This window comes from Cucumis sativus, chromosome 1 (genome assembly GCF_000004075.3).
Source record: "Cucumis sativus cultivar 9930 chromosome 1, Cucumber_9930_V3, whole genome shotgun sequence".
NCBI lineage: Eukaryota > Viridiplantae > Streptophyta > Magnoliopsida > Cucurbitales > Cucurbitaceae > Cucumis > Cucumis sativus.
In genome coordinates, this window is record NC_026655.2 from 14,669,775 (window position 1) to 14,694,397 (window position 24,623).

General features: G+C 37.3%; 1 protein-coding gene across 1 annotated transcript in view; it reads left to right on the plus strand.

Annotated features, from left to right (window-relative positions):
* The window catches only part of LOC101215554 (protease Do-like 7), a 52,482-nt gene that overhangs the window by 18,141 nt on the left and 9,718 nt on the right, over nucleotides 1-24,623 (plus strand). The window contains 9 exon segments of the mRNA XM_031884588.1: nucleotides 3,269-3,334; nucleotides 3,616-3,723; nucleotides 8,537-8,617; nucleotides 9,506-9,555; nucleotides 20,320-20,485; nucleotides 20,879-21,394; nucleotides 22,387-22,456; nucleotides 22,459-22,568; nucleotides 22,647-22,715. Coding sequence (XP_031740448.1) covers nucleotides 3,269-3,334; nucleotides 3,616-3,723; nucleotides 8,537-8,617; nucleotides 9,506-9,555; nucleotides 20,320-20,485; nucleotides 20,879-21,394; nucleotides 22,387-22,456; nucleotides 22,459-22,568; nucleotides 22,647-22,715 — 1,236 coding nt within the window.

Consider the following 24,623-nt stretch of genomic DNA (forward strand, 5'->3'; position numbering starts at 1 on the left):
TAAGGCTCGGATGAAGATGCAGGCTATTTGACGGGGCATCTTGTTGAAAAACCCCTAAAGCATAACCCTTCACTGCTTACACTCGTGCAGAAAGTCCATGAAGCCTTTGGAGGACGCAAAATCCGTTGGGAATAACCAACTGAACACTAGACTGCAATCAGCTACAAGATATTTTAGATGATCTGGGATTCCAATGGGCTGCACTGATGGTGGGAAAACCGGACACTTTTCATCAACCTTCGATCATCTTCCAACTCTTCATCAATCTGAAACAAACATTTCGATTCTAAGGGCTCCATTTGCAACTGCCCCTCATTTCCATCTGTCTTTTTGAAGTGTTCATACTCTTCACTACTCACGCTGAATGGAGAATTGAAAATTGTCTCGCTCTTCTTTTTGGACAGCATGACAGGAGTATGAGTTGGAGTACCTCTCAGGAATTTCACCTTTGAATTAGGCATTGAGAAGCTATAGTATTCAAAGTGTTGAAGACGAGAGGATTGAGAATCTGACCTATTAGCTTGAGAGGGAGTTTGGATTTTAGAACAATTATTTTCTAAAACATCAGGATTCTGCTCAGGGAACAACTTCTCCTTGATGAGTCTCAATTTAGTTACTTCCTTTGGTCCTTTTCTTCTAACAAAATACTTTGGGAAAGACTTGAATAAATGAGAGTATTTCCTCACTTTTGGTTGGTGCTGGTCCTTTTTTACAGGTATCCCTGCCCAAGGAAAAAAAAACGAAATAAGGAATTTGAGAGGAAAGAGACTATTTGAGCGTTTACCGGACAAGGTCTTGCTTGATTTTGTATCATCAAATGATGGAGGAACTAACAGATGTGAATAAACTTGTGGCAACGTTCTGCTGTTGGAGCAGCTTGAAGCGTTTGTAAGAGGGCCTTATGACTGATGGGCTGCCTTTGATGAAAATTCAAAAAGATTGGGCAGTTTGTTATTTTTTTGTTTACAGCAAAGTTAATTCTGAACTTCTTATTGGGCACTGAAAAAAACTTAGCTGTCGTTCATTAAACTCATGAGTGGCTCTCGGAATTTCAATGGCCAGGTGGTGCGGCCGGATTTTTCTCCTCTCATTAATTGCACTTCTTCATCTTCCACAACTTTGCACCCTCCTGATTTTGAACGGCCATCTGAATTACTTAATGGCTTAGTAAATATTGGCAAACTACCTTTAATGGAGTTAACAATTGCCGGAGTTGACAAGACTGCTCCCTGGAATCAGAAACTTCCTTGGACTTCCGGTGAGGTCTGTATCTATAGCTCAACCTTCTTATTGGTGGGGACAAAAGCATTCCTTTGAAGATTCAGGTTGAACCTTGAGGGGAGAAGGAAATCAAACTTATAATTTAATGTCTTTTTTGGAATAAAAAGAACCTCTTTGTTAATAAATGAGACTAATGCTCAAAGTACAAGAGTAATATACTATGAGCAATAAGGAGAAAAATGACTAAAAGGACAATAAAAACAGCAATATAAACAAGCCAAATAACTCAAACAAAAAAGGAGAAAGAATAACCAAGCAAAATATTGTTCTTTCAATAAGAAGCAAATTTGTGTGGAAGAATTGCAAACTAAACGCATTGAAAAGAAAGTAGATGGAACACGAAAATGATCTTGAGCCCGAGAAGACTTGCTAACAATTTTCAATCCAATAAATTGCAAAGTAACATTAAATTCTTTGAAGTAAGAAACCATTCTTGCGCTTGATGAGAGAAGATATATGAACAAACAAACTCAACTGAAGTGCTGAAAACTAACTTATGATGCCCATAATAAGCTACGAGATGAGAGAAGAGGGAAAGCCAAGAGAACAACAACCATCCTTGATAAGATGAAAACCAGGAACTGCTAAATTTTTAATTGTTCAATCAGTTGGAAAATATTCTTGAGCCTAAACTTCTTCAATGAATCTAGGGGGAGAACTAGTTCTGAATTAAATCTAACTTAAAATTTAATGTATCATGAGCAATTTCTTCATCAAGCATAACCTGATTTAATCGAACCGTATCTATAGGATTGAAAATTCATATATGAAAAGATCTCCATGAACCTTGCTGGGGGGAATGATTGATGAAATATCACCAAAATTTAAAAATATGTTACCCCTTTGATCATCTATTATTTCAATGGTTGCAGGGATAAATCTGCATAGATTTTCCTTCACTTGAATTTTAGCTTCTGAGACATTAAGGAAATTAATGGTTTCAGTTGCAACGTTTTCTGATCCCCCAAAATGAGCTCCAATTGCTTCCATCCTCCATAACCCTTCCTCCCCATCCTCCAAACAGGTTGTCTGCTTCTTTGTTTTTACCAAATCAACATAGCTTTCCTTCCTCCCCTCATGTGACTGCCTTGTCGGGATTTTTTGAGGATGAAGCTTGGGAAAAGTACCAAGATTTATACTCATGACTCAAATTGAAATTCTCCAACATTGTGCTAAATAATTTCCAACCCTGTTTATCTGCACCTAAGGGGACATGAATAAAAGATCTTCCACCCATATGAGACCAAACACGGCATCTTAATCTCCAGCCTTTTTCAGTTCTGAATTTAGAAACTTCTACCCTTCCTTTTTCAATTTTTCTTTTTTATAAAAATAAGAATCTTCTGGTCTTCAATTCATTTCTGAAATGACTTTCAAGAAAACAAATAAGCTGTGAGTTCAAAATTGGTAGGATTTTGTTGGCATTGATGTCTTCCACCCTGGGAAATACCATTCTCGTGCCAAATGTAAAAAAACAGGTTGTCTATTTTTCATCTTTCAACATGTATTTCTAACTTTGAATTAGGATAAACGGGAGACTGAAAATTTGTCAGAATAATGAACCGTCTTGAGCTTGCCAGAGAAATTCGGTGAACGTCAGAGTGCAGCCGTCACCGGAGGCTAGTGCTGGTAGTCTAGGATGCAGTCGTCGTGGAACTACTGGAAAGAGAGAGACAACCGAAGAGGGAGGAGAGAGAGAGGTGAGAGAGAACAGAGTGAACTTAGCTTTTTTGAATTCTCAGATTCAAACACAATCTTTTCTTCCTTGGATGGTTCTTTTTTGATACCCTTTTTTCACTCTGAATGGGAGAGTAAATTGTTTCTTTTCATTAATCAATCAAAATTTTGTTTCTTGTTAGAAAAGAAGGGAAAAAGAAAAAAAAGAAAAGAAAGAGAGCTCTCTTGTGTATTCATCCTGTAGTGAATAGTTTTTCTTTCAGAAGGTAAACTTTATATTAACCTACAACTTATTTTGTCAATGTTGCAGGTGCCAGGTGGCCCTGCCCATAAACTTTTGGAGCCAGGTGATGTGCTTGTTCGCATGAATGGAGAAGTAAGGAGAATTTTTAATCTGTAATTATTCATTCCTTCGTTCTATACCTATGTAGTTTCTTAGTTTTAACGACAATGTCCATGGTTTAGCTTTTCTGTCATTTTGTTTGTGGCGAGGACAAAAATGCAATACGTTGGTTTCATTTTCTTCAATCATCATGACCCGGAAAATGAGAAACATTGTTCTTTCAATTGTTTTGGTTTTAGTTTTCCTAGATTCCCTGTTCAGTCTGCCCATATAAATTATCTTTTATAATGATTTTTTATTGAAAAATGGTACAGGTAATTACGCAGTTTCTGAAAATGGAGACTCTAGTTGATGACACTGTGAAACAGACAATTGATTTGCAAGTTGAAAGGGGTGGGGCGTCATTTACAGTACACCTAGTGGTGAGATGTTATCACTTCACAATGTGGAACTTGTCCTTGTTTTGTATTTTGTATTTTGAGTATCAGTCTCTTTTTTCCCTTCCATGAAAAGAGTCGTTTCCTTTTCCAAAAAAGAAACATTTGCCTATCAGTTAGGTTCAGTCAAAGAGCTTTTGGGTTGGATACTTTGTGGACATATTTTCAAAATGTTACAAGTGCTTTTACTAATTAGGAACACTTCTCAGATTTATTTATTATTTGTTTTTTTAGAATGTAACAAATCTTTTCATTGAAAAAATGAGAATAGGCTGGTGCTCAAAGATGCAATAACCTTCAAGAGAGGAGAGAAACAAAGCAAAACAAAGGTAGACAATACTATTGTGATAGCGATACAAAGAAAAGAAAACTCCAAAAAAGAAAAACTTTAATAATCTATCAAACCGGCGCCCAATAAGTAACTTCTCAGAAGATGCTGAACCACATCTTTGTTTAATTGCTTTTGGACTGAGCACTTAATTAGTATTTCCTCGTAAAGCATTTATACGAACATTTTTGTTAAAGAAACAATTTTGTGAACACTTATGCGAATATTTATAAACATTTAAAAATACTATCCTAAAATATAATTCAATTGGGTCTTTGATTCCGACTTTAAGAAGAAAGTTTTGGCAGCTACTAATTGGCACCAATAAAAGAGAAATCAAGATTTGTGTGGATAAATGCTATAAGGGCCCTACTTTTAGAAATTTGGTTTGATTTGAGCGAAATCAAATAATATTCCAAAACAAAGAATCAAATTGAATGAATCGTCTGGAGGTTGTTAAATCAATGCTTTCTCATGGTGCTCCTTAGCTAAAGCGTTTGAAGTATAACTCAGTTCAAGACATTAGCCTTAATTGGCAGGCGTTCTTACATGATTTAGTTTGTAGTCTTATTTGTTTGGGGTATTTTGTTGTATTGTCAGATTCTTTAATATCGTTGTTTTGTTGTTCGGTAGTTTGTTTTCTTTGGTGTTTATTTTGCTTTTAGATGTATTGCTCGAATTGTATTCACATGGATTTGATTTTACTTTTCAGTCAAAGTTGGGATGTGATGAGGATGCTATGGGGTGTCAACCTAGTTGAGATGTCCAAGTGCACTTGCTGATCTCATAGGCGTTGATCTTGTCTCTTCACTGTACTCAAATACTACTTTGTCTATTCATTTTCTTCATGAAGAGGCTTGTTTCCTTTTAAAAACAACAGTTTCTCAAAGTTGGCCTTGACATGGGCCCAATATTTGAGTAGAAATTCTGGCGTACTAAGGCTAGGTGCTTATTCTTGCCAACAATTTTAGAGCAGTTCTAATTTCCTCCTGCTTAAATCTGGCGGTTAAGAAGGTATTCTGATTTTGATCAACCAAGGGCCACTCAAATTAAGAGGAATAACTTTGATGCCCAGTAGCTTGGTGCATAAGGAACTGTAGAAACCAAGATTAGTTCCTCAATTTCCTTGAGCGATCATGTAGGTGTTCCTTGATCATCAATCAGCTCTAAGATCGAATTTCTTCTCTTCTTGCTGCTAAGAAACGATGGAAAAATCTGGAATTTTCATCTCCCAATTGAAGCCAATTAAGCTTTCTTTTTTGCCGTAGGTTTCTCTCATCTATTCGATCAAAGAGATAACAGTTCTGCTTTCAAAGAGATTCTCAAATCCATTTCCAAGCTGAAACTATCAGAGTTTTCTGCTTCAAGATCACATTTTTTATTATCTGTAGCAAAGCTTCTTCATTGCTTTTCTTTTTTCTCAAAGTCAGCATTTCATAACTTCAACGCAGCCTTAACTCTTCTCAGTTTATTGAATATAACAAAACCCGCTCAGCCTTCTCTTCAATAATTATTGACCTTTCAATTCTATGACAGGTCTCTTTGATATTCAACCAACTACTACAAAATCTAAATGGAGGGGGACCCCACTTAGAGGATCCTGCTTCAAGCAAAATGGAGAAATGATCAGAAACAGTTCATGTTTGACGGGCAGTTCTAGTATTTGCAAATAAATCATCCCAAGTATTGGAAATTAAGAATCTATCAAAGAGCGAACATGATATAGCATTTCCTTCTCGTGACCAACTAAAGCGACCATTGCTTGGTGGAATTTCCATTAATTTTACTGCTGCAATGAAGTTATTAAACTTCCTCATACCCCTTGTTACTCTCCCAACCGGGAATCTTTCCTGAATTCATCTGGTGATGTTAAAGTCTCTGCCAACACCAAGGATCTTCACAATACTCCGACAGTGATTGCAATTCTGCCCATATAAACTTTCGTTCTCTAAAATCAGTGGGACAGTGTACGTTTGTAATCCAATGCACTTTCTTACAAATAGTCAAACATTTGACGGTTAAAGAGTAGCCACCTTTCAGCACCTCAGTAACTGTGATTTTGCTTTCATCCCACATAGAGAGAATTCCTCCAGATTTCCAAAAGCTTCAACAAAGGCCCATCTTATGCCTCTTGAACTCCATAACTATTTGATGAAAGCTGAAAGTCTTAGAAGCCTGTGGATCAATATTCTAGGCAGCTTCGATGATCATTGGCTTAACAGCTGTGGGAGCTTCTCTGACCTTTCCTTTGCTGTGTTACTCTTCACCGAAGTTTGATATGAATGCTCCCCTGAAGCTGGAGCAACCTTGGACTTTCGATGAGTCGTTGGTGATTGCTGTGGCTGAAACTTGTCCTTTCCGAAGGGAGCAAAAGAAATCCTGTTCAAGTTCAGATTGTACCTCGAAGGGAGAAGAAATTTGGACTTAAGTTTAGTGGATCACAGTCTATTTCTTCATCTTTCATTACTTGATTTTCATTTAACCAAATGATATCTATTGGGTTTGGAAAATTATAAATGAATAAATCTACTCGTATCTTGCTGGGGATCGATTGATAATATATCTCCAAAATTTAAATAAATGTTTCTCCTTCATCAGTAATTTCAATGGTTGCAGGAATGAATCCACATAAATTCTTTCACTTGATTTTAGGTTTTGAAATATTAAGGAAATTTAGAGTTCAAGCTGCAATGTTTTCTAATCCCCAAAGTGATCTCCGATTGCTTCAAATGTTTGCCCGTGCCAATAATTGAGTGGGAAATTTTTTATTGATATCCATCCTCTATCTCTTCGAATATAGTGGTCTGCTATGGTTACATTTGATTTATTTTTCAAACTTTAAATGGATGGTGCCAAACTTTTGCCATTTGCCTGGGTTCTCAATATACTCATTCAAAGTTTTGCGATCCATTTCAATCTGAGCATTTTCTGCAAATAAGGGATTACTGATAACATTTAAATCGAAATAGAGTTGTAATATTTCAGTGATCTCTAACCAATTATCAAATTAGAAGAGCCATGATACCACCTAATGATTGTCGAAATCAGCTTTAAACACTTCAGAAGTTGTTTTTTCCTTGTTTCGGTTTTAGGCTGTTTTTTCCCTTAGTCCTCTTTGCTCTTAGTATAACTCTCTTCTACGTTGAGCATTAGCCTTACTTATTATTATGGATAAAGAGGTTTGTTTCCATTACAAAAGAAAGTTCAGTATTTTTGATAACCCAGTGTTTGCTTGTGCTCTGTTTCTTGGGAGCTAAAACAAAGTGTTGGCTATGATTCTTGGGTTTCACCTTATCGACATAACTTTCCTTCAATACTTTATGAGACTGATTCTGATTCTTTTTAAAGTTGTTTGAGGACAAAATTTGTTAAGAGTATAAGTTTTGTACTCATGATTTGATTTGAGTCCACCAACAACTTGTCGAATGATTTCCATCTCTGCTTATCTTCACCTAAGGGAAGATGAATGAATGATCTACCACCAGTATGAGGCCAAACAATGCATCTCAATACCCAACCATTTTTAGTTCTGAAAACTTCAACCCTTTCGTTTTCAACTTTTTCATTCTTACAGAAGTAAGAATCATCTAATCTTCAGTTTATTTCTGAAATGGCTTCATGAAACCAAATAAGCTGTGAATTCAATATTGGTAGGATTATGCTGGCTTTGACATCTTCCACTTGGAAAACTTCATTCTTGTGCCAAATGCAGAAAACAAGTTATCTATTTTACAGCTTTCAACTTCCATCTCTAACTTCGAATTCATACAAAAAGGTAGACTTTGTTCGCTGGAAAAACTGAGGAGGATGGTCTGACTTAGCGCTCGCCGATGATCTTAGGAGGATTGTTTGGAAAGCAGTGTTGTTGGTGTTCTGAGGGAGATGATCTGGAAGGCAATCGTCGTACTGCTATGGCTACGGGAAATAGAGAAAGAACCGAAGAGGGTTGCGGAGAACGGAGAGAACTTACCTTGTGGTCATCCCAATCTATGATGGTTTCCTCGTAATTTTACTAAAACATGAATATGTAGAGCAGTGGAAAGGTTATAGGATGGGATTGGAAGGCTGTTTGTATGTAGTTTCTTTTGGGTGGGGGCTCTCTCATCCACCAGCCCTTAGCTTATTGCTCTTTTGCTTTTCTGAATATATTCTATCTCTAAAAAATATTTGTTTCTTATTAAATTTTTTTTTATGTAATATCACTCAGTCTGCTTGCTTCTTCTGTTTGGTAGATGAAATAAAGATAGCAAACATTGTAAAAAATTGGTTGAAAACCTGTTCCATGGAAGTGTGCAACGGACATGGATAAGCGAATGAAATGATACTCTTGCATGACTGTTTTATTCGTGAATGTTCACCTTGACATGCTTCATCCATTTGTGTTTTGTGGGATTATGTTACTAAAGTATTTTCATGTCGTTTTTTCTCAATGTGGTATTGAACTTGATCGGCTTATGATGTGAACTTTAGGTACAGGATCTACATTCCATAACTCCTGACTACTTTTTAGAAGTAGGCGGTGCAGTGATACATCCTCTTTCATACCAGCAGGTGGGTGGAAACTACAGTTTTTTTATGTTGCAAAAAGTGTCTATTCACATTCTATTGTTGACTTTCCATTGATGCCTTGGACATTTTATAGTTTTCATTATTTACTTGCATGGTCAGTATATTAAAGCTAATGTTTGCTTCATAATTTTCCTGCCTGTGTCGACTGTTTCCCTATGGCCACCTTTTAAGTCAAATTTCATCTCCTCCACGTGGAGTTTGTATCCTTTGAGGAATCTTCTCTTTTAATTATTCAATGAAAAATGTTTTTTAATTAAAAAAATTGTAAAAATAAAAAAACATGTGACATTTTCTCAGGAAGTAATCAACTGCCCCCCATTTCCTTGTAAAAGTTTTAGCTTGGTTATTGCTTTCATACTCAATATGGGAGCTATAACATGTATCACTTTTTTAATCAATTTTTTGTCAAGTAATCGTCTGCACGACCTTGTGCGTACTAAATCCATGCTTAACTATCTTCTTGGGTCGCTCTTGATCATTTTTTTTAATGATTATGCCTTTTGAATAGCACCATAACTTAGTTTTTAAAAACAAGCGCAGTCAACTATTTTCTTGTTTTGAGACAGCTCATTTTGAAAGTCTCTCTTTGGTGTTCCTAGACAATCCTTTGGTGTGTTTTCTCTTCATGATATAAGTTTGAATTGGGCTGCCTTCTAATTCTAATTTATTTTTCACATTTTTCTTTTATCATCCGTATTTTCTTTACTGCTTTCTCTCTCTCTCTCTCTCTCTCTCTCTCTCTTTTTTTCCTTTGTAGAGCTTGTAATCTTTTGAACATTAGTCTCTTTTTAATTATTTTATTTTATTATTTAATACTTCTTATTTCTTTCAAACAACACCATAACTTAGTTTAGCTTTTCATCAATGCAGGCCAGAAACTTTCGTTTTAAATGTGGTCTTGTCTATGTTACGGAACCAGGGTATGTTTATAGTGATCTTATGTTGGTTCTTATGTTATTTTTAGTAGAATACTCTCTCTTAGTCACAGCCATGTGCAGTTTAGATTATTATTAGTTAGTTGGTCCTGGACATCTTCATGACCATACCACATTTTATCAATTATCAATTTTTAGGTTCGACTAGGCTTGGAGTGAGGAGATTTTTAGGGACGTTAGAGTTAAGCAAGGGGGTTTCTTGACTTAAAAGGCTGAGTTTGTAGAGATTGTCAGAAAGGAGGGTGGGTGAGTCATGAGTGTAACTCAATCTATTTGAATAGTCACAAGAAGAAACAAGAACTTCTTCAGCTCCATTGAGAAGAAGACCGAGGGCTATTAACTGAGGACCAAGAGCTTGAGGTTGAGGTTCTTCATTACTTCTCCACTTTGTTTGGTCTGCTAGTTGGACCTCATCTGTTCGTGGAGGGGTGAATTGTTGTTCTGTCTCTCTAGGATTGAATCACGCTATGTATGTGATAGACCACCAATATTATATCAGAGTATAGTAGGAGAGGAAATAAGAAATAACACGTGAGGGTGAGGCACGTGTGAGTGAAGGGAAGGGTAGCAATATAAATAAGTTTGTAAAAGGACGGGAGAGTCAGTTTTGAAGTTTTTGAGTTTCAAAATCTTTTCTGTTATTCCTTGAGAGAGAGGGAAACAGGAGATTGTTTTTCTGTTATTTCAATCAATAATATAGAATTACTATTTCCATCTACGGGTTCCATCAAATTGGTATCAGAGACATGCGATTCTGAGCAAGGAAAACAAAGATGGTGCAAACAAGAATGGAGGATAAAATGGAAGCATACGATCAAGAAATTCAAGGAATCAAGAAAGAGATCGGAAAATTACAGCGATAGAGAGACGCTGAACGATTTGGCGAAAGGAATGGAGAGGCAGAATCAAATGATGGTGCGATTCATGGAGTCGGCCGCCCAGGAGAGATCGACGATGAACGAAAAGATTACCGAATTGTCGATGCGGAGTACTTTGATGAAGAATAACGGTGAAGGCAAAGGATCTTCCGTTCGTGAAAATGAACCGAAGAATGAGGAGAAGAAAGCGAATGAAGATGCTAACTGTGATCGCAACAAGTTCAAGAAAGTGGAGATGCCAATCTTCAATGGAGACGATCTGGATTCGTGGTTATTTTGGCCGAAAGGTACTTTCAAATCCATAAGCTTACTGACTTCGAAAAAATGACTGTGGCAACGATTAACTTCGAAGGACCCGTGCTGAATTGGTATCGATCTCAAGAAGAACGAGACAAATTTATTGATTGGGCAAATTTAAAGGAAAGAGTGTTAGTCCGATTTCGATCAACGAGGAAGGCTCATTATACGGCCGATTCCTGCGCATACAACAGACAACCACAGTGGAAGAATACCGAAATTTGTTTGATAAATTGGTAGCACCCCTATCTGATCTGCCCGAGAAAGTGGTAGAAGAGACATTCATGTCGGGATTGAAATCATGGATACAGGCTGAGATGGATTTCTGTGAACCTAAAGGGTTATCACAGATGATGAGAATCGCACAGAAAGTAGAAAACAGAGAAGATATTAGAAGAGAAGCAAATCACCCTGGCTATTCGGGAGAGAAGTTGAGTAATACTGGAAGTGGAAACAAAGACAGTACGATTGGGAATTCTGGAGATAATAAGGGAAATTGGAACTGGCCGATGAGAACGATCACGTTGAGAGGAGCGTCTGGTGAAGAAGTACGAAAAGCAGGTCCAACAAAAAGGCTGTCTGATGCCGAGTTTCAATCGCGAAAAGAGAAGGGGCTATGTTTTCGTTGCAATGAGAAATATTCTCACGATCATAAGTGTAAAACTAAAGAACAAAGAGAGTTGCATATGCTTGTAGTGATGGGGGAGAATGAGGAATATGAAATCATCGAAGAAGAGGATATAGAACAGAAAGTATTGAATGCGGTTGAAGTTGTCCAGGAAGAGCAAACTGTGGTGGAATTGTCGATAAATTCGGTAGTAGGATTATCCGGGAACTATGAAGGTGAAGGGAAAATTACAAGGAAGGGAAATCATTGTATTAATAGATTGCGGAGCCACACATAACTTCATTTCAGAAAGCTTAGTTGAGGAGTTGCAGATAAACACGAAAAGTACTACAAATTATGGAGTCATATTAGGCTCTGGGACTGCTATAAAAGGGAAGAGAGTTTGTGAAGCCATTGAGATGATGTTGGGGAAATGGAGAGTGGTTGATGACTTCTTGCCGTTGGAGTTAGGAGGGGTGGATGCAATATTAGGAATGCAATGGTTATACTCTCTCGGTATAACCGAGGTAGATTGGAAGAACTTAATTTTGACTTTCACACACCACGAAGAGAAGGTGGTTATGAGGGGAGATCCAAGCCTAACAAAGGCAAGAGTTAGTTTAAAAATTCTTATGAAATCATGGGGTGAAGATGATCAGAGATTTTTAGTAGAATGTAGAGCGTTGGAAAGGAGGGAGTCTTTAGAAGAGGAGGATTCATTTGATGAAGTTTTGACTGTAGAAGAGTCGGTGACAGTGGTATTGAAAAGTTTCGAGGATGTCTTTGATTGGCCCGAAACTTTACCTCCACGAAGAGTGATAGAGCACCAAATTCACCTTAAAAAGGGAACTGATCCGGTGAATGTACGACCTTATCGGTATGCATATCAACAGAAGACAGAAATGGAGAGATTGGTGGAGGAAATGCTGGCATCAGGAGTAATAAGGCCGAGTACGAGCCCTTATTCCAGTCCCGTATTATTGGTGAGAAAAAAAGATGGAAGCTGGCGCTTTTGTGTAGATTACAGGGCTCTAAATAATGTAACCGTACCTGATAAGTTTCCAATCCCAGTGATTGAGTTGTTTGATGAGTTGAATGGAGCCACAATTTTCACGAAGATTGATCTTAAATCAGGGTACCATCAAATTAGGATGACCAATGCGCCATCCACTTTCCAATCGTTGATGAACACTATATTTCAGACCGTACCTTCGAAAATTCGTCTTAGTGTTTTTTGATGATATCTTGATCTATAGTAAGGGGTTGAAAGATCACTTGAATCATTTGAGAGCAATATTGGTAGTACTGAGGAAGAATGAACTGTATGCAAATAAGAAGAAATGCACCTTTGCTCAGTCTTGAGTAGATTACTTGAGACATATTATTTCGGGAGATGGAGTTGAAGTGGATCCTGAAAAGATCAGGGCTATAAAGGAGTGGCCACTTCTGGCTAACGTGAGGGAAGTAAGAGGATTTCTTGGGCTGACTGGATACTATCGCAAGTTTGTCCAGAATTATGGGACAATTGCGGCTCCTTTGACGCAATTATTGAAGATAGGAGGGTTTAAGTGGACAGAAGAAGTTCAAGAAGCGTTCAATAGGCTGAAACAAGCCATGATGATGCTTCCGGTATTGACTCTGCCTGATTTTAATGTGTCTTTTGAAATAGAAACCGATGCTTCTGGATATGGATTGGGGGCTGTATTAGTACATAACAAACGTCCAATTGCATATTATAGCCATACATTGACATTAAGGGATAGGGTGAAACCTGTATATGAAAGGGAGCTAATGGCAGTAGTAATGGCGGTGCAAAGATGGCGTCCGTACTTGTTGGGAAAGAAGTTTCTAGTCAAGACTGATCAACGGTCCTTAAAGTTTCTTTGGAACAGAGGGTGATACAACCTCAGTATGAAAAGTGGATATCCAAACTTCTTGGATACTCATTCGAAGTGGTTTATAAACCAGGATTGGAGAACAAGGCCACAGATGCATTATCTAGAGTGCTAGCAACAATACATTTGAATCAATTAACAACTTCCAAGGTGATCGATATCGAAGTAATCAAAGCAGAAGTAGAGCGAGATGAGAAGTTGAAGAATGTTATGAATAAATTAAGTGAGACAGAAGAGTTGGAAGAGGGTAAATATTCGATGAAACAAGGCATGCTGATGTATAAAGGTCGGATGGAGTTATCTAAAACATCCAGATTAATTCCAACGATCTTACACACTTATCATGATTCGGTTTTCGGAGGTCACTCGGGGTTCTTGCGGACATATAAGAGGATGGCTGCAGAGTTACATTGGGAGGAATGAAGAAGGAAGTGAAGAAATATTGCGAGGAGTGCATGATTTGTCAAAGAAATAAGACTTTGGCACTTTCACCAGCTGGACTGTTAACACCTTTAGAGGTGCCGAATCGAGTGTGGGAGGATATTTCAATGGATTTTGTGGAAGGGTTACCTAAAGCAGCAGGATATGAAGTATTATTTGTAGTGGTTGATCGATTCAGTATGTATGGGCATTTCATCCCTATGAAACATCCATATACAACAAATATGGTATCTGAAGTATTTGTGAAGGAGATCGTACGATTACATGGATATCCCAAATCCATTGTCTCGGATAGAGACAAGGTATTCTTGAGTCACTTTTGTAGAGAATTATTTTGATTGGCAGGAACAAGGTTGAACCACAGTAAGGCTTATCATCCACAAACGGATGGTCAAACGGAGGTTGTTAAACCGTGGAGTAGAGACGTTCTTGCGTTGCTTTTGTGGGGAAAAGCCAAAAGAATGGGTTAAGTGGATTCCTTGGGCGGAATATTGGTATAATACTACATATCAGCGTGCAATAGGAGTCACACTGTTTCAGGCTGTGTATGGGTGTTTGCCACCTCCTTTGGTATACTATGGGAGAGAGACACCACTAACTCCACATTAGATGAACAGTTGAAGGAAAGAGATGTGGTCTTAGGAGCTTTACGGGAACATTTGAGAGTTGCACAGGACAAAATGAAGAAGTATGCATATATGAAGAGAAGAGAAGTTCATTACCAAGTTGGAGATTTGATATTGTTGAAGATAAGACCATATCGGCAAGTGACTGTCAAAAGAAAAAGAAATGAAAAGCTCTCTCCTAAATTCTTTGGGCCGTACAGAGTGATAGCTAAAATTGGTTCGGTAGCTTACAAGCTAGAACTACCAGCAAATTCTACCATACACCCGGTATTTCATGTATCTCAGTTAAAGAAAGTAATGGGAGAGCACGAGGAGACGGAATGATGTTCCATGTTTAACTGAAAATCATGAATGGAGAGATATTCCAGAAGAGGTTTATGGATATGTGAAAAACAAAGCGGGAAGTTGGGATGTGTTGGTGCAGTGGAAGGGTCTTCCACAACATGAGGCTACTTGGGAGTTATATGAGGATTTGAAACAGCGGTTTCCAGATTTTCACCTTGAGGATAAGGTGAATTTGGAGAAGGAGAGTAATGATAGACCACCAATATTATATCAGTACAGTAGGAGAGGAAATAAGAAATAACACGTGAGGGTGAGGCATGTGTGAGTGAAGGGAAGGGTAGCAATATAAATAAGTTTGTAAAAGGGCGGGAGAGTCAGTTTTGAAGTTTTTGAGTTTCAGAATCTTTCTGTTATTCCTTGAGAGAGAGGGAAACAGGAGATTGTTTTTCTGTTATTTCAATCAATAATATAAAATTACTATTTCCATCTACGGGTTCCATCAGTATGTCCTTTTCTAGGAAGTTAAAAGAGCGGTTTTTGAATTGAATAGAACCCTATAGACCTGACCTTGGGTTCTGACAGTTTTTCTTTGGCCTTTTCTAAGACAATTGGAGTGTTTTAGGACTTGTGAATTCTAAGGGGTGGCATTTTTTCTTTAAAATGATTCATGTGTATTAATATAATTAGATTATTCTTAGGTGATATTATTCTGGAGATATTATTTGATATTGTTTCCTTAAGTGTATTTCTCTATGTTTATATATAGGCTTGTATCTCTACTAAATAATGAATGAAAATATAGATTAATTCCATAAAATCAACTTGGTATCAGAGCTATAGGGTTTTAGCCTCCTTGTATTCTAGCCGTCACATCCCCATTCGTCTGCCTCCGTTGATTCGTCGATGGAGGCAGGAGCCATACCCATCGGTAATCAATACAAATCATACCTTCAAGTAGTTCGCTTTGCCGCATAGATCAAAATCCTTGTCTCTGATTCTGCCGCCGCCACCGCCACTACTCCTTCCGATGCAACTGCCGCCACCACGCTCTTCCATCCATACAGTTCGCCGCACTCTCGCGCCCACATCCGTGTCTCCGTTCATCCTCGCTCAGATCTACCTATTCACACATTGCAACCACCGATTTGTCTGCGCATCTTCATTCGTGTCTCCGAGTTCCAGATTCGTGTCTTATTTTGCCTTCTGCCCAGATCTATCGATCCTGTCCGTCTTCGAACCATACTATTCCAGATCAGACCGACCGCTACCGCCGCCCCTTGTTCGTACCAGATGACTCCTTTCAGTTGAAAATTCCCAATCCTGACGAAGAAGGTGAATCTTTGTTTAGATCCACGATCCATCGCTGCACCCCACTCAGACAACGACGCACAGGTTCGGCTCCTTTTGCTCGCTGTTCGTGAAGCTCGCCGCCATGAAACCCATCTTTTCTGTTTGCGAAGAACGCCGCAATGCCCTCTATCTGCTCAACCTCTTAGCTCTGTTCAGTTTTCGCTTTGTTCACCCCAGATTACCTGTTCAGCCGGATTTCGACTTGCTCTAGTTTAGTTTGTTCGGTTCCATTCTGATCCTACGAAACGCTCTTGCTCAATTCAGACCCCGTTTTCGTCCCGCTTTGATCATACTTTGCTTCAATTTTGCTCTTTCATTTTGCCCTCGGAGTTCTTCTTTCGTCCTTCCTAGGTTTTGTTATAGATCTCTATACGAGGATTTATATTTCTATCCCAGAAGTTCTTCGTGGTTTGTTTTAGCCTAGAAGTTCTTTGTGTGTTTGTTCTTCGGGTTTTTTATTTTATTCTAGATATATTGTTTCTTTTTTTAGTTCTTAGCAAACTCAAGTTTGTGATTTGAACCTTGAGTTTGAGGGAGGGTATTAATATAATTAGATTATTCTTAGGTGATATTATTCTGGAGATTTCCTTAAGTGTATTTCTCTATGGTTATATATAGGCTTGTATCCCTACTAAATAATGAATGAAAATATAGATTAATTCCATAAAATCAACAATGTGTTTGTCCAATCTCAAAGAAGCATAAGGCCACCGAAGTTGAGGACTTTAAACCCATTAGTCTTACTACCAATGTGCATAGAATTACCTCATAGGATTTGGTCGTTCTCCTGTCTATGCTCTCTAGTAATCAAGGGACTTTTTTAGCAGACAAAAAAAATCTTTGATCAAGCCCCGCCATTGAGTATTATAGGTCCTTATTGAAAGCAAGAGGAGATCATTTTCAGGATTGATTTTGATAAAGCCTACGACCACGTGGATTGATGGTTTGGTGAGTTGGGAGGATTGTAGGTCCTTATCAAAAGCAATAAATCATTTTCAAGATTGATTTTGAGAAAGCCTATGACCGTGTGGATTAACGGTTTGGTGAGTTGGGAGGTGGCCTCTACCCCTTCGGGTTGAGGGGTTTTAGGTATTGGTAGTTTATGACGATTAACATAACCTTGTTGGATAAATGAAATAGGCTATTCTATTATGAAATTGATACCTGGCTCAACATTATTGTTATCAAGCACGGCCCCATCCCTTTGAGTGGACTGATGAGAGATTAAAAGACACTTCCACCCCATCCCTTTGAGTGGACTGATGAGAGATTAAAATATGAGGAACTTCCCATTTGTTTTTTTTCCCTCTCATTTTATCCATAACGTGGGGGAGTGGGTGGGATGCTTATTTTTGGGAAGGATAACAGGAACTTTGTACAGAAATCGTTAATACCATCTTATCCTTCTATTTTCCATCTTTTTCCCCTCCCTTCTTCAATACTCTTGTACTACCCTTTGTTAACTATTAGACATTTGCTTATCTAAAGTAAATAGCTAAATAAAATTGCACACTTTAATTAAACTATATGACCCATATTAAGAAGAAAGATAAAATAAAGTGCCATATGATTTTACGACTTACATATTTTAACAAAATTGTACGATAGTACATGGTGTTTTTAGAGATCTTGTTTTTGAAATTTTGTTAAATTTTGTGGGATTTTATATTTTAACTAAAATTTTGATTATTTAGAAAATTGGTGTGTAAGCTAAGAATTGGAAAATTAAGAGAAATATGATAGTGTAGATGAAACAATGAGGATCTCTATATATATAGTTTTTTTTAACTTAAGAAAACTTCAAACGAATCGATCACCATAAAAACCATAAAAACGACAATAACGATAAAATAGGACATAAGAGTTTTCATATTGGATGTATTTGTGTCTGACACGTGTTCGGCATTGACTCTCCCTTAAAATGGAGTGTTTAGTTCAAATGCCTTGGCTCTTTTATCCTCGCTATCCTCTTTTCTTCTGTTGACATAAAGGATGACATCTCGCTCAATAACTAAGAGGTCATGGGTTCAATCCATGGAGGCCACCCACCCAAGAATTATTTCCAGTGAGATTAATTGAGGTGCACGTAAGTTGACCCATGATCTAATGACACCCAACAAGGAATGCTGCTCTTTAAGTTAGGAATATAATGATTATTCCATTCAAGATCTATGTTTATCCTGGGCTGTCTTCCCAAGTTTTATGATTAATCTGCTGCTGATCCTTATGCACCTTCCACTTTCCCAAGATATGCCGGTTTGCTGGTTTTGGAAAACCAGTCTTCTGTTTTTGGTTGATTGCTTGTATTATTTTTTTCTTCAGTTTTACTTTTACTATTTTGGCTGTTTTGCACTGCTGCAATTGCTGTATTTGGACTTCTTATGGTCTTTGGATTTTCTTTGGGATAAGATGTTGGTACTATGGTGGTGTCAGGCTTGTTGAGATGTACGGATTGTTGAGATGTACGGATGCGCCTTCTGATCCACTCCTCTCCCTACTCTTTTTAGGCTTCTTTATTATTCTCACTGTATAATTCTCTTGTACTTTGAGTTTTACATTAATAAAGAAGCTTGTCTCTGTTTAAAAAAAAACTCATGAATATATATATATAAATCCTCTTTTCTCCTAGGCCCTAGAGAGTTGATGCCTTTGGTCTCCTTGTTCGTCCAAAGACTTGCTGTGTAGCTTTTCTTCTCTTGTTTAGCCCACCCTGCTTCGGTGAGTGATTCTATTTTCAGTTTAGAAGGTAAAGATTCCCATGAAGTTGGAGTTCGTTGTGTGGTAGGAGTCACGTCCGGGCATCTAAACTAGGTTGACACCCCTTAGTGTCCTCACATATCCGTACAAGCAATCCATAATAAAATTAAGACCGAGGGCTAAACACACTGCCCAAAAAGAACAAGTGCAATCTGCTACAACATAACACCAAAACTGATCAAACAATGGTAAACATTTCATTGCAGCCGAGACTAACAAAAACAAACTGATGAAGAATTGCAACCAAACCCACACTAAAACAGCGCAAAAACCCTTCACAGAGCCTTGGACGAATGTACAAACAGGAATATTGTTGAAGTGATTGGCATCATCTAACAATCTTGGAAGATAAAGCCTGCCATTTCGAGCATAGATCTTGAATGGAGTAGTTTTCGAAATCCTTGTTTAAAATGCACCGAGAGGTAGCATTTCGTCGTGTTGTTTCAAAGTTGTCTAACCAATCTGTTTCTTTGTCGTGGAATACCCTCTGATTTCTTTGAAACTGAAATCAAACCACAATTCTGCAAGTAGAGCCTTGGCCATGTTGACTTGAAATTGTCTAGGGCCCTTCTTTAAAAAGAACCCATTAGAATCTGCTGAACATTTATGCTAAAAGTATCTCCATACACGCAAGTAACATTGAAGAAGAACCTTCACCAACAATTGGCTGAGTAAGTGCAGGCAAAGAACAAATGCTGTAATTCTTCCCCTTCCTTCTTGCACAGAGGACATATTGATGGTGATAGGCAGCTAGATGGAAATTTTCTTTGCATTACATATGAGCAGTTTAAGAGCCGAAAATCATAATCCATAGGACATCGTTTACTCTCCTGGGATTTTAGTCTTCCATAGGGCTTTATAAAGAATTTTATCCAATGGGGATGAAGGAGATAAGTGGGCTGTAAGGCGTTTCACTAAAAATTTGCTGGTTGATTGTAAGGACCAATTTCTTTTATCAAAATTTTCCAAGACCCTCTAAGCTGAAATTTTTTGGAACGAAGATGAAAATTTTCTTTTCTGCATTACATATGAGCAACCTGTGGGCTGTTTTTTTTTTTTTTTTTCGAAATGGAGACAAAAACTTCTTTATTAATAAGAACTCTAAGTACAAGAGATTTATACAAAGAGAACGATAAAGAAGAAATAGAAAGAGGATCAGGAGACACACTCGGACATCTCAACTAGGTTGACACCACCATAGTGCCAATCATCATATCCCGAAAAAGTAAACATCAAAGCAGAACAAAACCAACAGAGAAGCAAACTAATAACAATCAGCCTATTACAAGGGTTCAGAAATAACAGTAAAATATGAACAGAAAATTCAGAAAGAACCCAATAATACAATACAATCTCGAAATAAAATTAAACAAGGTCAAGACTTCAAATCTTCAAAACTTCGGTCAGAAAAAACTGCAATGCAGAGAAAATGAACCAGCAACGGTTAGGCTTGATTAAGAAAGGCAATATTTGGGCTGTTTTTTTTTGTATTTCTGTATATTGTTAACCTTCATAAATATATCACAGGTTTTATCGCGTACAATTTAACTCATTTGAAAGTTTCTTATTTGAATTATTTCATTATTTAAAAAGGTAAACTTTCTATGTTGCAGATATATGTTGTTCAGAGCTGGAGTTCCTCGTCATGCTATCATCAAGAAGTTTGCTGGTGAAGAAATTTCAAGAGTTGAGGATCTAGTCTCAGTGTTATCTAAGCTGTCTAGGGGTACTCGGGTTCCATTGGAATATATAAGCTATACAGATCGTCACCGAAGGAAGGTATTTGGTGGCATTATTAGATGGATAATAGATATACCATTGCTTCTTGTTTACCTGTAGTCTGAACGAAATTTTACTTTGCATCTTTAATGGAATTTGAACATGGAAAATGTTTAATACTTTTCATATAAGTCATAAGAAACAATTTTATTGATGTATAAAGTGAAGAAGAAGATGGTAAATTTTTTTTTGGGGACAAGAAAACAACTGTTTGAAGGTTCTAATTAATTATAGGCTCTGTATGTTTGCGTGTTCATTGATTAGTTTTTATATTCTAATTTCACTTTTCCTTCATTAAGTTAATATCTAAAAAAACATTTGTTCTCTTACGCATTAGTGCATACTCTTCTCCTGGAATGCTCATCAGTTTGTTATTATTTTTGGTACCTGCAGTCTGTCCTAGTCACTGTTGATCATCATGAATGGTATGCCCCTCCTCAAATATATGTTCGCAATGATACAACTGGTTTGTGGATAGCCAAGGCTATTCAACCTCACCTTCGTATGGAGTCTTCTCCAATGACTAATGTGGGAGAAGGTTATATGAATCCAACAGATGTACTCAGTGATGATTCTTCTCATTTAAGACATATGCATCCAGTGAACAACCTTGAAATAATTGATGGCGTGGTTAGTATGGAAACCAATTTTGAACATGGGTCAGAAGAGGCACGTTCTCAAGATAGATCTGATGCTGGAACTAAGAAACGTAGAGTAGAAGATGATCGATTAACCGATGGAAATGTTGCTGACAGTTCTTTTCATGAAACTCAAGAAACCATCTTGGAGGATGCCACTGCTATGCAAACTGCAAATATACGGGATTATCAAGGTGGAACCGTAGCAGTAGTTGCAGCCAATGCTTCATTTCCTGAACGTATTATAGAGCCCACTCTTGTGATGTTTGAGGTAATAAATTCTTTTTTGAATGAAGAAATGATATTCGTGTTGCCATACATCACTGAACGCAAGGTAGTATTGCTATATTTGTGTGTAATTTATTAAGCATTCTCCTTATGGCCCTCATTTTCTTTGAAGTGCTGTTTTCTCTTCTTCTTATTCAAGTAGAGTAATTTTGGAAAAGTAGGCAAATTTCTTCTCTTCAACTTAATGTACTCCCATGGATTTCCAGCACTAACGTGCTAACGAGGGACAATTTTTCTGTACTTTACAACTCCTTCCCATCACTATTTTTATGAATGAAATCAATCCTAGTACCAAAATTCACTGTTGTCATCAAGGGAACAGCCAGAACAAAGGAGAAAATGTTGAGAACCCAACACGTTCCTTTTGAAACTTATTGGTGTCTGCTGATTATATTATTATTCACTATCCCTTATCTTTTTTCTCATTTTTTTCCCCTTGCTTTGTGGAAGTAGCTATTCTTGATGTTATTTTCTAATGTTTTCATCACTCCAAGGAGTGTGTTGAATGCAAGAAAATAATTTAAAACCATTAACTAATAACGTGGCTTCTCTATTGTTAATCGTTACAGAAAGAACAACATTTATTTGTTTCAATTTTGTTTTTTCGATACGGAGACAAACTTCTTTTATTAATAGTATGAGATCAGTGTTATTTGTTTCAATGTTATTACAACCAAGGTTGGCGGTGATGATATCACCGATCAACTCAAAAGCTTAAACCGATGGGTTGTAGTAAATTTAATTATATTAAACACTTTAACTTTAACTTGTGGACTTGAAAATTTATAAAAGACCCAACAAGTGGAAATCACTATTAATTGGGGATGAAATGATATTGTAAGAGTTTGAACGCAAGATCTCATGTTAAATCACTGATTGACCCAAAAGCTTAAGCTTCTGAGTTGTGGTAATTTTATTATATAAACCTAACAGTTATAAATTTGCCTTTTTCTTTATTTTTTTATCACCTTGCAGGTTCATGTGCCACCATCATGTATGCTTGATGGTGTTCATTCGCAACACTTTTTTGGGACAGGTGTTATAATATACACTCTCACAACATGGGACTAGTTGCTGTTGACAAGAATACTGTTGCAATATCAGCTTGTGATATCATGCTATCTTTTGCTGCCTTTCCCATTGAGATTCCAGGGGAGGTAAATCTTTTGTGGGTCTGGATGACAATTATGCCAACCTTGAGTGACTGCAAATTTTTTTGACTTCTTTTCTTGCAGGTGGTCTTCTTGCATCCAGTTCACAACTATGCTCTTGTTGCATATGATCCTCTTCTCTTGGATCTGTTGGTGCCGCGGCAGTGCAGGCTGCAAAATTCTTCCTGGTAGGGTTTCTTTTCTTTGATTTCCTAATGTTATTAAGAGTTAATTGACGTCTGATAATTTCCTATATGCAAAATTAAACTATGTTATACTTTCTTTTTAAATGGGGACAAGCTTCTTTGTTTATTATTAATAAAAGAGACTTAAGCTCAAAGTAAAAGAGTGTTATACTAAGATCAAGAGAAGAAAAAAAATTCAGTCTACAGCTACAACAAAAACTTAGGCAACAAAGGAGATGACAAGCTAAACAACAAATTCAAAACTAAAGAAATCAAGCTAAACAGAACCATAACTGTGGAAATCTAAACACAAAACATAATGAAAAATTTTCCTCATAAAGAACCCATTCGAATCTAAAATCTTGCAAGAAGATGCGACTGGCCTTTGTTATTTTTTATGGCTTTATCTATAAAAGATGGAAATCATAAGGTTTGAGAGAATCAAAATAATCTATTCCATTAACTGAAGAAGATATATACACAATCGTACAAGCGTACAAGACTAGCCTAACTAGAAGAAGGTTGAAAAATAGTAAAGGACAATATGACAAAGATATTTACCATTGAAAAAGAGGAAGAAGAGAAAGCACAAGTTATATGTGGAAAACCCTAGTACAGGGAGAAAAAACCATGATAGAAGCCTTTCTTATTGTTTTCTAATAATCAAAAGAGTACAAGAGGGAAGAATGTATATAAGCTATAGTAAGCCCTAACAAAAAGGGAAATAAAACTAGGGTACTACAAATTACGCACATACTCTTGGCTTAAACACTCCACTAGCCTCTAATTTTCAACACTCCCCAACAAGTTGGACTGTAGATGTCAATTAGATCCAACTTGCTAACACAATAGTCAAAGCTCTACTGTAATAACTCTTTGGTGAGGACAAAACAATTTGTTGACTGAAAGGAATGTACAAGATACAAATACCGTCATTCTCAAGTTTCTCCTTTATAGAATGTCTGTCTAACTCCACTTGTTTTGTTCTTTCATGTTGAACTGAGTTATTGGCTATGCTTATAGCAACATTATTGTCACAAAAGAGCTTCATAGATAACTCATAGTTCTGGTGAAAATCAGACAATTTTCTATAGCCAGATCTTTCACAAATTATCAAACTCATAGCTATGTATTCGACTTCAGCACTACTACTAGTGACAGCATCCAACTTCTTACTCCTCCAAGTAATAAGATTACCCCACACAAAGGTACAATATCCCGAAGTGGAATTTTCGTCAGTAACTGATCTTACCCAATCAGAGTTGGTATATGCCTCAATACATTTTTTGTCAGTTTTCCGAAACATCAGACCTTTACTTGGAGTAGTTTACAAGTATCTTAGAATGCGATTCGATACAGAAAAAGTCATTGATGAAAGTGGAAGACGAGCTATGACAGTTACTTCTGCTGCAAGAACTAAAGGGATTGCTTTTTTTTTTCCTTAGCAACTTCTGAAACTGATCATGAAACCATCGAACTTAGTACGGATAGGATCGATGCGGCTGTCCTTTCCACGGAAAGGGGAAAAGAGCGAAGTTGCAAGACCGTATCAAGATCAAGAGGTATGTGTTCTTCGTAGGGTGCATAAATAAATTGACTACCAGTACTGACTGCATAGGAGATATCTGGTCTTGGGTGGGATAGATAAATCAACTTTCCCACTAAACCATGATACTTTTCTCTGTCAACATGCACTTTGTCACCGGGATTTTCCAATTTTGCATTGAATTTCATGGTGTATCAGCAGGTCTGCATCCAGTCATACTTATTTCCTTTTAACAGGTCAAGAATATATTTCCTTTGTGAAACAGAGATCCCTTCCCTTGATTGTCCCACCTCCATCCAAGAATTACTTTAGATTCCTTAGGTCTTTGAT